The sequence below is a fragment of the Cupressus sempervirens genome, chromosome 10, assembly GCF_028749045.1.
Source record: "Cupressus sempervirens isolate cs-2001-9-10 chromosome 10, ASM2874904v1, whole genome shotgun sequence".
Classification (NCBI taxonomy): domain Eukaryota; kingdom Viridiplantae; phylum Streptophyta; class Pinopsida; order Cupressales; family Cupressaceae; genus Cupressus; species Cupressus sempervirens.
The window spans coordinates 731815585-731829466 of NC_143127.1; the positions used below are offsets into that span (position 1 = coordinate 731815585).

Below are 13882 nucleotides of genomic sequence, written 5' to 3' on the forward strand. Positions count from 1 at the left end.
TAGTAGCAATCGCAACATTGCTAGCAGAAGAGATAGACAAGAAGGCTCCTCACTTTGGAACATATGATGTTGTCAAGTCCAAAGTTGAAATTGAATTGAAGACAACTTTTTTTATCAAGAAGAAGGAAAAATTAGTGAAAAAGATAAAGAAGCAATTTGGAGCAAGCATTGAAGGTGAAATAGGTGAAGAAGAAGAAGTAGTAGAAGGAGATAGTGAAGAAGAAGAAGAGCAAGGGAAAGGCCTAGTAGAGCTAACACAAGGCTTAGGGGAAGACAAGGAGGAAGGTGCCAAGGGAGAAGAAGCTAAGGAAGCACCTACACCTACTAGGAAAAAGAAGAGAAAGGCAAGAACTTAGCCTGTAGCTTAGCCCAAACCTAAGAAGGTCACTAAGCCAGCTCAAGCTAAGCTGACTCCAATAACAAGGGCTACTACAAGAGCATCCACTCAAAAGGAAAAAGAGGCAATGAAAAAAAAAAATCCACTAAACAACCTACTAAAGAGCCAATGAAGAGAAGGAAGTATGTGGCACAGCCAGATACAGATGATGAAGAAAGAATAGAATTAGAGGATATCAACCAATTTAGAGTGGTAAGTCATCCTCCTAAGTCTGCAATTGACAAACTTTGTGAAAAGATTAGAAGTGCAAATTTAAATGATTTAAAGACTCTTGATTTTAATAAGCTCGATAAAGAAGAGAAAATAAAGTAGAGGAATCTATCTATGCCATGATGGCAGAATTCAAAAACACACCTCTAGAACTTGACAATACTATGCCCAAGGAATTGTATGAGTTAATTGAGAATAAATGGAATTATTGTATAAAAATGGAAAGGAAGATCATAGAATCTATCCTAGCTCAATAAATCCTAACATGAAAAAGGGTCAAATAACAAAGGCAAATAAGAAACATGGTGGAAAATTTACACCAAAGTATAGAGCCTTTAGCATCCTACAAAACAAGATTGAGGATGTAGTGAATAAATCCACACAATTGTGGAAAACAATTTATAAGATAACTGATGACAAGGTAGAGGAAACAAATAAGGCTAAAGCCAATACCAAGGAAAAGATAGAGGAAAAGAAAATAGAGGAGAAGAAAGGAGAGGAAGAGAAGCAAGATGAGGAGAAGAAAGCAACAACAAGAGCTGAAGAAGAAAAGAAGAAAGAAGAGGAAGATAAGAAAGTTGAGGAGGATAAAGAAAAAGGTGAGGAGGAAGAAACTATGGCAATAGCTAAACAGTAGCAAGAAGAAGAATAGAGCATGCAAGACACATAAATGCCACCTCCTAGTCCACCTCATGTAACCATTACACCTGCAAAGACAATAATCATTAAGGATGTTCCTAACAATTCAGCTCAGAACATCAATCCCCTAATTGTAGAGGATCTCTCCAAGACCCTTAACCAATCCATTCTTTAGGCACAGTTATGTAGAAGCCTTATATTGGTGAGTGTTGATGAGCTATAGAAGGCAGTAGCAGCACCATAGAGAGAAAAGGTGAAAACATAAGAACCACCTTTCACCTATAAAGCTACTAGCACTAAAATTTTGATGCTTCCACCACCTCCAGTAGCAAGAGATACATTATAAGAGCTGAGTGCAGAGGAAAGAAAGTTAGATGAGAAGGAGGATACCTCAAAAGAAAAGGAGTAGGCCACCATTCAAACATTGGTAGAACTACCAAAAACTGGCACTCCTACAAAGACCCTTCACAAGCTAAGCACTAAAGTCACACCATTACAAATTTCAACTCCAAGATCGAGTTCAACTAGAGTGGCCAGGGTACTTCACTATGGAGACCCTAAAGTAGATGAAGATATTGTAATACCCTGCTATGATTCCAAGACCATCACCATGGCACAAATCAATGAAATGCAAAATGCATTAGATAGAAGGATGAGGCAGGAAATACACAAGAAGGAATTCAAACACAAGCAAGCACTACATGACATTAAGGACATCTTTATGGATGCTTTCAACTTGCATTCACCAGATGGAGCAAAACCAATAATAGAGCAACTATTAGATATAGTTGACCAGGTGAGCAATGAAGACAAGGATACTAATGTTAAACTTATGGAATGGTTAGAGAGAAAATTTCAAGGAAAAGTAAATGAAAAGATATCAAGTGGAATAGCACTTGAACAGAGTTGGCCAAGAAAATAGATAAGGCCAAAGTTGTACTTGAGAACATTTTCTCATTGTATAGGAAGTTGTGTGATTTTTCCAATTTCACACAAGAAACAAATTAGAGAATAATGAGCTTGGAAAGAAATTTGAAAATTTCTAGCATGCAACTGGCAAAGGATCTAGCTCAAAGTGAGAAGCATTTTGCACAATCACTTCACACACAACGAGAGTTAGTTGTACTTACAATAGAGGAAGCCAATATAAAGGCTAAATTAATGCAAATTCAATCTTCCATAACCCCACATTTGGAAGTCCTCCACAAGGAGCAAGTATATGTTGAAAAAAATCTAAAGAAAGATCCTAATCTTTCTACACTTGATGGACTTGTACACCTTGTTGTAGAGACTACCATCAAGCACAAGTCACTTGACATTGCTTTGTATAATTGGGATGTAGCTCTAAAAACAATAATGGAGGTAAAAAGTAATTTTCTGGCTAAGTATGGTATTACTCCTTAGAACCCTTTGACAGTAGTGTCAAAAAGAGGGAGATATATGTTTAGGGGAGATATAATATTTTGATGAAGATATAACTCAAGGGGGAGAATACTAAAAATCTTGATTACATTCTTTCATTCATTTTGAGAATTAAGAAAAAAAAGAGGAAAGTTTGTAGATAGCCAAAAGGGGGAGATAAGTAATAATGCAAAAAGGGGAAGATACAAAATTTTGACAATCATATGGAAGATATCTCTATTCCAGATCTGATACAAAATGTAGGAATTCCATAGCTTTGATAGATTAGATACAGAACATAGGTACAAAATGCAAGAATAGGGCAAAAGACAAAGAGTGTTAGGCATATCAACACAAAATTTTGGTTTCAAGAATGTCAAGGCACAATCATCTTAGGGGGAGTAACAAGGTACTTTGAACAAGTTTTGAACAAATTTTGAATTTTTTTGGATAAGGTACTCATAAGGATAGATTAGTAATGCATAGTTAAGTATTTTTGACACTCATGTCAAAGGGGGAGATTGTTGTTCTTAGAATGGTTTTGACATTTGAGTGCCAACACACTTAACCACTTTTTATATTGAAGCCAAGTACACTATGTATGTCGAGCCATAGTTGGTGCCAAGTTAGATTTCCAATAGGTGTCAAGCATTACATAAGTACCAAGTGATATATAGGTGCCGAGTCACAGTTGATGTCGAGCAATTAAAAATTCTTCATATGCCAAGCAATCTAGGATCTTACATGTTCCAAGCAAGATAGAATGTAATAGGTGCCAAGCAAACCAGGATAGTATACGTCCTGAGCATCAATAGTCTAATATGTGTCGAGTAACACAGAACCAACATATGAGTTTTTGCCCTCATAAACTCATATGTAAACCATTTTTGGAGCCAACATAGAAGGATTTAGAAGGAGAAAAAGGATAAGGATGAATCTTTTACATTTCCTATGCAATCAGCATGTAGCCAATCAAAAAAATGGAGAAGGCATGCAACCAATGAGGAAAATGCAAGGAATGAGTAGGAACTCAAGATTCAATATGGATCATAGATCCATACCTAACCCTAAGTCTTCACAATCTTTGAAAGGAGGTCGAAAACCCCATTGTATGTGTGGATGAGAACGGTGTATGGGAAAACTATAGTGAAATTTAGTGTGAAATAAGAAAGACTTAGAGGAACAGAGTAAAAATTACATATCTAGTTGATTATAATAGTACAAGGGACAAGGGACACGATCAGATATCAGATCTTAGAGGAACAAGGTTAGAAGGAGTAGATCAAGTGCTTGAAATCAACAATTGAAGATTGTAAGCAATTAGGTCAAAGATTCCTAATACTTTCTAGCCATTGTATTAGATAAGTGACAATCCTATGTTGATAGGTTAGCTTAACAACTACATTGTAGATCCTTTGAAGAGGTGACTAAATCCTTTAACAGGGTAACACTTCATGAAAAGTGTTTGTAAATCCTCTAACTAGGTCACTATTCACATAGTGTAAAGCCTTTAACAGGGCATGCCTTTCATAGGGCGGATCATCAAAAGTGGTCAAACATTTATTGCTGCAGTGATTTTTGTGGGTATCATCCCCACCCTAGTTTTACCTTCTTATTCCTGGAGGGTTTCTGGGTTACCAAATCTGGTGTTATGTGTTATTGCATGTGTTTACTTTATGTTCATTTATATGTTTACATGCATGTAGTTTACTTTTCAGTTATTTGATTTAAAGAATTAGAAAAGGTTAAAAGTGCGATACTTCTGATTCACCCCTCCCCCCCACCTCTTAGAAGTACTCTTCCCATTTTGAACATTCCAACACACACACACACACACACACACACACACACACACACACACACACACACATTCTACACCCTTTCCTGAATCATTTCATAATCATATTATTTTGGGAACTCATTCACTCTTAATTCCTTTGTAGATTACTTTTTATATTCTTCATATTCTACATGTCGCTTTTCAAATTCTTGTCTTTTTTGAAGTTTTTCCAATTTTGTATTGCCTCAATTTTCAATATTTCAAAGGTATGTAAGACATGTTCTACTATCAGTCCATAATGATGATTGGTCTTACAAATGCTAACTTAGAAGTGAACACAACATCTTTGTTTAGTGAAGTTATATTTGTCATAGATCATGACTCTTTGAAAGTGAAAAGAGAGTATCTTAAAAAGGATATTCAAGTAAATTTAGGGGCTTGATTGTTCTTCTAAGTTTAGATAAATGGAAACAATAATTTTTAATTTAAAATTCTTTTTGTATCTAACACTTAATGATATCAATTTTTTTAATATTCTTGACAAAAGTATACCTGAAAGTAAAATGAAGGAAACATGCTCATCATTGAATGAAACTTTGTGATGATGCTTCTAAAAAAACTACAAGGATGTTTACACCTATAGCTATGATATCAAGCTTGCATTAGATAGAGGGCATAGTACCCAGATATTTTTTAAGAATATCAAGAGATTAATAACACTAGTAGAGAATACCACAATGTTGGGAATTGGTTTAAAATTTAAACCCTAAGTATCCTAGGATGTATAAATTTTGGTTCTTGAGAAGAGAAGGAAAACAAAAGAGGAATTGGCTTTGTGTACAGTATATTTTTTTTGGAGGTACAATGTACGCAACATGAACTGGCTCTATATCAGACTTTTTTTGTTGTTGCATTTGAATATGTTGACATCCTAAAATCCTCCTCACCCACCAAAAAATATGTATGGTGTTAAATTCCTTAAGGTAAGGAGTAAAATTCATTGCTTTTAGAACCTACATTATTGAGTTGATATAGTCAAGGACGGTTCCATCGATTGATAGAATGGAGCAAGTCAAAAGTTGTTTTGCATTATACAATGCCTTACCTTTCATTGAGGGGACAACTGCTGAAATGTTATAGTTCAAAAGAAAAAGTAGTACTTCTATGTTGTTTTTATTTGAAGAATAATTTTAACAATTCTTTAAAAAAAAATTATCATCACAAATAGTCTATTGAGATTCTTTGGTTTAGAGGTATCTTTCTTTCCTCATTTTATATAGGTTGAAATGCAAAAACAATATCCTAAAAAATATAGTAAATAGTGAGGGTGTAATAACTAAGTGGAATTTTATGATAATATACCATTGCATTTATTTTCTCAATGAACAATATATTATGTTTTTTAAATTGGTAATGGATACATGCAACTTGAAACTCCAACCCAAAACATAGTTCAAACAAGAATTTGAATACCATTGATGTCTTATGTATATATATATTCTAAACAAAGCTTCCACCAACAACATTTATTTCATTTGAAAGCATCCATATCCAAATTTATGAGCATCAATATGCATACTAAAGAAATCAAGGTTTAATATCAATAGAAAGAAGCTTAGACTACTACATATCTAATAAAATATTTCTATGAGATGTTGAAAAATCACGAGTCTTAAAAGTTGAAAACACTATGATGCTCTGATACCAAGTTAGAATATCAAGCACAAATGAAACCAAATGAGGAGAAACCCACAAATGGGCTCTAAAGATCACATGCCTAGCTTATTCTATTTATAAGAAAATGTAATGCCCCTCCAAGGATCCCGAAAGGATAAGACAAAGTTTTGGTGACTAATATTTTTTTTTTTTGGTACATCTTTTGCTTGCTAAGTTCACTTTGATCTTAAGTGTAGAGTCCTAGCAGGTTCCCTAAAAAATTAGTTCCTAGATTTATTTCCTTAAAGTATTTAAGTTTGATTAATCTAAGCATGTCCTATCTTTAAGACATAACTACATATCATATATAACTTGAAAAGCAAAGATAATAATACAAGAATGGAACACATTTCTTAATAATACTTGATACTTAATATTTTCCATCTTTTCCAAAATAACTACAGCAACATTTGTCATTAATAAACTTTTGGGAGAGGGAAATGACAATTGTATCTTTACATATCAATGGTTCCCATTACAAACCTTTCTTTCCTATCTACCCAACCCTTTTACACTGCTTTCTTTAAAATATATCAGCAAGTTCTATTTTAGGATTTATATTTTACATCAATTCAAATACATCAAGTACATTATTATATGAAAATATCTTCAAAACATCATCATAAGAGTCTCCATAAACGTCTTCATAAGCACCATAGAACTCCAATACTAGACCACATACAAGCCTCAAAAGTTTTTTTAGCCAACCGTGTTGAACCATAAGGAACCACTCCCTTAAGCTAGGAGAAAAAACCATGATCGAATTAGTCTCTAAGGTAATCTAAGACTTTACACAAAATTAAGTAAAAAGATATCATAGTGTCGCACAAAGCACAAAGCCCAAAATGAAATCACAAAGCAAATGGACAACCAAAGGAAAAAGAAAAGTGAGGGGTTCAACCAAATTTAGGTGAGTTTCATCGTACATTCCTATAGTGTTGAGATCATTTCCTTTAGCAAAAGATCATCTTTCCACATAGAATGTCTTCTCCCTAAGTATTCCAACAAGATATGTATAGTCATGTAGTCTTGGGATCATTCTCCTAAGTCAAATATTTCCCTATTGCATAGAACATCTTCTCTTTGAGCACTCCAACAATAAATCCTTATTATCTGAATTAATGTGAATTCTTGAATCCCCATAACCCATAAGTTTAATTAATGTTACCACTTATTAACCAACTCACATGTATAGCTAGCCTACTAAGGGCTCTAGTCTCTAACACATAGGATCCTTTGACAACCACTTCTAGGCCCCAATACTTATGGTAAGCCACTCACCTAGGGTCTGTACCCTACTCATCAAAAGAATCCAAAAGCACAAATTGTTATAGGGCACAATAACCTAGGGTCCTATACCCCTAGTCCAAAACCTAACTCATATATAAATTTGTATACACATGAAGCAACACTATAAAAGAAATAATATAGGAAACTTTCTCTTCCAAAAAGCCACAAAATCCATATGCCTTTGGTGGCTGAAACAAATTCATTTTGAAATCCAAATCAATAATGTAAAAGGGAAAATAGGTTTAGGGGACATTTCTAGGGCTTATAAGCAACACTAGACATTAAGTCCAGTAGTTTTATGATCAATACTCACAATAAGAATAAATATATCTATTTACTAATCTAAGCAATATCATTAACCTAAATGATCAAAAATCATTAGAGTTTAACCCTTATAAAATGTTTGCAATTCTACTATGTCAAAAGAGATTATATAGGCACATGCGCGCGCACACACACACACACACAATGTTTCTCATTACATAATCATTCCTAAATTCATTGCATATAATTGACCTCATTTATGTTTACAAAATAAAATTAACTTTATAATTAATACATTACATTTCTTATTTAAAATATTTATAATCTTTTCCAAATCATAATATCATTTTGAAAAGACACATTGGTCATAAGGAGTTATGTTTCTAACATTGTTATAAATTAATTCTTAGAAATATAAGAGGAGTAACTGAGAGGGGAGGAGTGACTCGGTTACCACAAAATAAATCCCATATCCCTTATATGTCAATATAAATCAAAACCAAACTCTATTGAAACTGAAAATATTGTTGTAACTCGATTAGCACTGAATCACTCGACAAATAGTAAGAATCTTTGTTACTCAGCAATTACTGAAATATTTCCTTCTTACGATGATTAGTGCTATTAACCACAATTAACTTAGTTATAGAAACATAAAGAAAATAACATGAACACATATGAAACCAAGATTTAATGCGGAAACCCAATTTTTGGAATATGTGAATACAAAAGAACAAATTGCAAACATATTCACTTGGCCATTACCTATGGAAGCATTTTTGTATCTAAGTAGTAAGCTAGGGGTAATTCCCCTATATGAAGCTCACTAATCATATTTTAGTGATGCACCAACTAAGCATGTTGAAGATTAGTCAAGTTGATGTAGTATTGTAAAGGGCAGATTTCTTATGAATCAATAGATTAGGTACATGGGAAGTCCATTGAATGTTATCTTTGGCATGAGATGTCAAAGAGGAAGAGTTTGTTGTCAATATCAAGAATTTTTTTATTGTTTATGCTTTTCGCATAAAGGAAGAGTTTGTTGTCAAGTTAGATGAAGAGTAAAGAAGGAAAGTTTACTAATAGAGAGAGAAATTGCAATAAGAGTAACCAAAGAATCATTCTAGAGGGAGAGACTGATGCCAGAGGGAGTTCAGACTGATAGAGGGAGTTCTCATGGATGAGAATCAAAATGAAACTAAGGATATTTTCTTTACTTCTATTTTGCTGTAAAATTTCATTGTAAGATGAGATGTTGTGTTGCCATCAATGCCAAAGAGGAAGATTGTTAAAAACAATTGTTAAATTGTTTATTGTCTTTGACATTACACAAAATGTCAAGTCATTACCAGTCAGTGTCTACCGAGCTCACTCAGGAAATGGAGATAGTTTCTAGTGTCTGTCAAGCATTCTAAAGATAATCAAGTTGGAAGACAGTGTCTAACAAGTTCAATCAGGCACTGAAGGAAACTTGGCACAGAACCAATGTTAACCAAGTTCACTCAGGAACCAAAAAAAAGTTGGCACAGAACCAATGTTAACTGAGTTCACTCAGTTACCAAAGGAAATTTTGTTCGGGATGTAGTCTTAACTAAGTTCACATGGTTAACAAAGGAAGTTTGAAGAAAGTCTTTTCTGAGTTAGTATTGACCGAGTTGGGTTAGCTAACAAAGGATTTTATTGAATTAACATATTTAGTTTGATGAATTTATTTCTTAAATCTAGCCAACTTAAGGGGTGAATATTGAATATTTGTAAGTGTATTCAAGTTGAGTTGACAAGACAAAAGATATAAGTATATAGTCATGTTGTGGGATTCAAAAAGAGAAGCATGGGATTAAAAGGATAAACCAAGGAAGCAAATTGGAAGGATAGCAAAGCATCCTAAGTTGACTGAGATGCAAAGTTTTATCTGATCAAGGAGGATCAAGTATTCAAGAAAGAATAGAGATTTGAAATCAGCAATTTAGTTGCATCAGCAATTAGGTCATATCATTGCTACCCTCTAATAATTGTAGCAGTGTATCAAATCTCTTAATGAAGTTAGGTTAACCACTATTTTCCAAATCCTCTAACAAGGTAGCATTTCTAGATTGAAGTGTCTAAAGACCTCTAACAAGGCCACTCCTAACAGGGTGATTAAATCCTTTAACATGGTTACACCTAATAGTGTGTTTTGTAACCTTTAATAGTGTTGTCTCCTAACAAGGCTTACTTCAGAACAGTGAAAAACAATAACTAGTTGCAATTGGTGACATCAAACAAGATTCAATAGACAATATCTACCCCATCCTTGGGGAGTTTTCCACTACCATTAGTAAAACATCTCACTCTTGAATGAAGATCTGGAATAATTCATCGATATTACTTCCCTTTACTTATCCATCTAAAGCACCATAAAATAATTAATTTTCCTACTTATTATTTTAGATTCTATGGAAAAATATGTTTCGACTCATGGTGTTTAACCCCCTTTTTATCAATTCTTGATCTATGATATTTATAACTACTAGATCTATAAGTAAACCTTTCTTTGTACCTCATCACATAATGCTTCTAGTCCCAACCTAGATTGTAATTCTACATTTGGTAGTACATATAAAAGGAAGAGTTCTTTTGAATGTGATGTTCATTCCTCTTTTAGATCTATTTCCTTAAAAAATGCCTCACTCTACTCCCCTAAAAGATAGAAATTGAGACTATGACAAATGAAACCCCTCTTCTTGTAGTTGATATTGGTTGAAACTATGACTTTTGGAAATGGGGCAATACCCTCAATGTCTTGGGCAATTGTTAAAAGAACACTACTATTAAAGGAAAAGCTATAAAAAAAAACCCAAGAGAAGAGCCTAGTTGCCTCATCCTAGCCATCTCTTTTGATAAAATATTATTTGGGAGAATCTACTATAGGTGACATTTCTACTTCCTTTAGAGAGATAGTAGGTATTCTCAACTAGCCAAACTCATGGTAGTGATTGAAATCACAACTACGTTTGATTTTAATCCCAATGGAGGAAGAAATTAAAACCCATTTTGGGGACTACACTTTCAATGAAAAATCAATAAAATATTGTGAGGAAACCTTTTAAGAGCCACTCAACTTAATCTCTAATTTTTTTTTCTCACATTCAACTTGATATGAAACCCATTCCTAGGAAGCCTAAAAAAAGATAGAATTTTTTAAGGACCATGGAAAGGAAGATGACGAAGAAACATCTAATAGGGGAGTGACTAATGAAGCATAGATTCTTTAGAACTAGTTGGTACTAGAAACTATGTTGGGTGACATAAGAGATTGTATGGAGAACCTAAGGACTCCATAAAAATGTATTGGGTGTGAAAAGAACATGGAACATTTTTTTTTTTACTAGAGAAGTCCATTATAAAACTTACACAGTATTGGAACACTTAATTTTGGAAGAAAATTTAGTAAGAGTGAGTAAAACAAGCCAGATAACCAAGGGGATGATAAGACTATTAAAAATAAGGCCACTACTTCATCTACCTAGGAGAACGTACTACACTAGGGATGACTAAGACTATATCTCTTAAATTTTCCAATGTTTCCCTTGTTACCCTATTTTATATTTTGTTATTGTTGTTCTCAATATTTAATGTATGTTAAATATATTGTTAATAATATTTGTATGCACTATGACTTTGACAATTTAGTGATTTCTTCTAGCTTGATATCCAAACCTTTTATGGTTTATTAATTATGATCTATAATGGATTGGGCTCCTACACTTAATATATAATAAATACATTAAAAATAAGTATGAGACACCTATCCCATGCAAGTGTGAAGGGCATATCTCTCTATATGGTGACTTTAAGTGAAATCTACTTCATTTCCTTAGAGTTGTATGTTTATGCTTATTAAATTGTTGATAAAATGACAAAAGATAGTGAACCACATATTTTGCCACACCATTATTCTACATCATCATTGAGATTGTTAGTACCAATACGAGTCATCAAATTTAGTTGCAAAGTAAGGATACATGTCATAGGTTAAAAGATGAATGTATAAATTCTCAGGACAATTTTTTAACATTTCCTTATTATTGGTTTAGGGATGTTTATATAATATCTTGTAATACATGTTTATTGATTAAGGGTTGTGTATTTAAATACGTGACTTGGGCCATTAGTAGTAAAAAAAAATTATTAGAAATGAGGCATGCAATGAATGATAAAGAAAACATTGAAAGCATTATTTATCATTACTAATTTTCAACAATATTGAGTTAATACATCTATAGAGATATGTGTTTGTAGAAAATTACTCCAAATAGAATTGCATGCAATCACATCCTAATAAAACATTGCCACTTTCTCTACACCAAAATCTTAATCTCTTCTATAAATCATAACCATCCTTTTCTAATCAACTATCTATCATCAATAGCTAAGTAACTATAAATTTTAATTTTCCCTGTTAGTATATTAAAGATAGTGAATTGAGGTTAGTGATAACTGACCTTTTAGAAAATTTATACTATATTATAATTTGAAATTTTACAAAACAACAAGAATTAACATACTTATCATACCATTTCTACTTTTATAAATTTCGAATACATATATTAAATTTGGTCTTTTATACTATTGACGCTTATTCTATAATTATTACTTCTACACTTATTCTATAAAGAATATATTAAACGGCGTACAAAAAAATCACATCCCCATCTAAACGCCGTTGGTCTCTTCACAGAAGTATAAAGACAGTCAGCGAGGCAAATGGAAAATCAGGCCCATTTTCAGTGAATACAGCACGTATTGTATTTCAAGAAAATGGGAGTCGAAATAACCAGTGTCAACAAAGAATTATCATCCAAAATGGCCGGAAATTTTCCAGATCTAAAACCAGGAGAAAATGCAAATTTGTTGCAAAATACTGATAAATTATTACAAAATAAAGGCGATGGATTTATGCCTGTTTTGCGCTCCGGCAGCTGCGCAAACATAGGTCAGAGGAAACACATGGAAGACGAGCATATCTGTGTTGATAATCTTTCCGGCTACAATCTCCGGCAGCCGGTGCCGGCAGCCACTGCATTTTATGGAGTTTTTGACGGTCACAGCGGCGGCGAGGCGTCAAAATACGTGAAGGAAACAATTCTGGACTTTATTCTTGACGACCCAAGTTTTCCAAATGACGTTGAGGCGGCCATCACCGGAGGTTTTGCGGCTGCCGAAAATGGGATTCGTTCTGCCGGAATATTAAAAGCCGGCACAACGGCTTTGACGGTCTTGGTGTGGGGAAGAACTCTCTATCAGGTAAAATTTCAACATTTCTTTTAAGGTTTAAAGTGATTTTGTTTTTAGATTTGATTGCGTGTGGGTTATTTTTAGTATTAATGTTTCTCATCACACATCATTATTTATTATTGGATTCGAATTTGGATTTTTTTATTTTTATTTTTTCTTTAATATTCATTGTTGTCATTTTAAAGTGTTTAGCTTATTTGTTAAATTGTCTGTTTAGGTGATTGTCGTGCAGTTTTGAGTAGATTGGGAAAACATATCAATATGACCACAGATCACAAGCCTACAAATAAGGATGAGAGACTAAGGATTGAGTCACTAGGAGGAGTAATTTCTAGTGATGGTTATATAAATGGTATAAATGGTGGACTTGCAGTTTCAAGGGGTCTGGGAGATTGGGAATTTAAGTTGGAAAGTGTGGCATTGAATATGTTGAGTCCGATAATTGCAGACCCAGATTTGATTACATATGAGCTTACACCACAAGATGAGTTTTTAATTATTGCAAGTGATGGTGTATGGGATGTTTTGAAAAGTGATTTTGCACAAGAAGTTGTGAGGAAGCAATTATGGTTATGCAATGACCCTATCAAGTGTTCTGAAGAGCTTGTGAGACATGCATTAAAAGAACATTCAACCGATAATCTCACTGTGATTGTCTTATGCTTTTCAAGTGAACCCCCACCTAGGATGCAAGCAACTTCCAATTCACAATTATTTAAGAGGGCGATATGTCATACTCAAGATAATACAAAAGATAAAGAATCTTTTGGCCCTCCTAAGATTGCAACATATCAAGGTCCTTCAACACTTTCTAATGTAAATGTATTTCATGATGAAAACCTACCATCCACTCATGAAAAAGAAAAGATATCCCTTATTACTTCTAATAATAAAATAACCACATTGCA

The 13882-nt window shown here is 33.5% G+C and overlaps 1 protein-coding gene across 1 annotated transcript; it reads left to right on the forward strand.

Moving 5' to 3' along the window:
- Positions 1 to 12542: 12542 nt before the first annotated feature.
- LOC149535925 (putative protein phosphatase 2C 27) lies at positions 12543 to 13212 on the forward strand. The gene is made up of 2 exons (XM_089806193.1): positions 12543 to 12983; positions 13192 to 13212. Exons 1-2 carry the CDS (start codon positions 12543 to 12545, stop codon positions 13210 to 13212), a joined length of 462 nt encoding a protein of 153 aa, XP_089662319.1.
- The last annotated feature ends 670 nt before the right edge of the window (positions 13213 to 13882 follow it).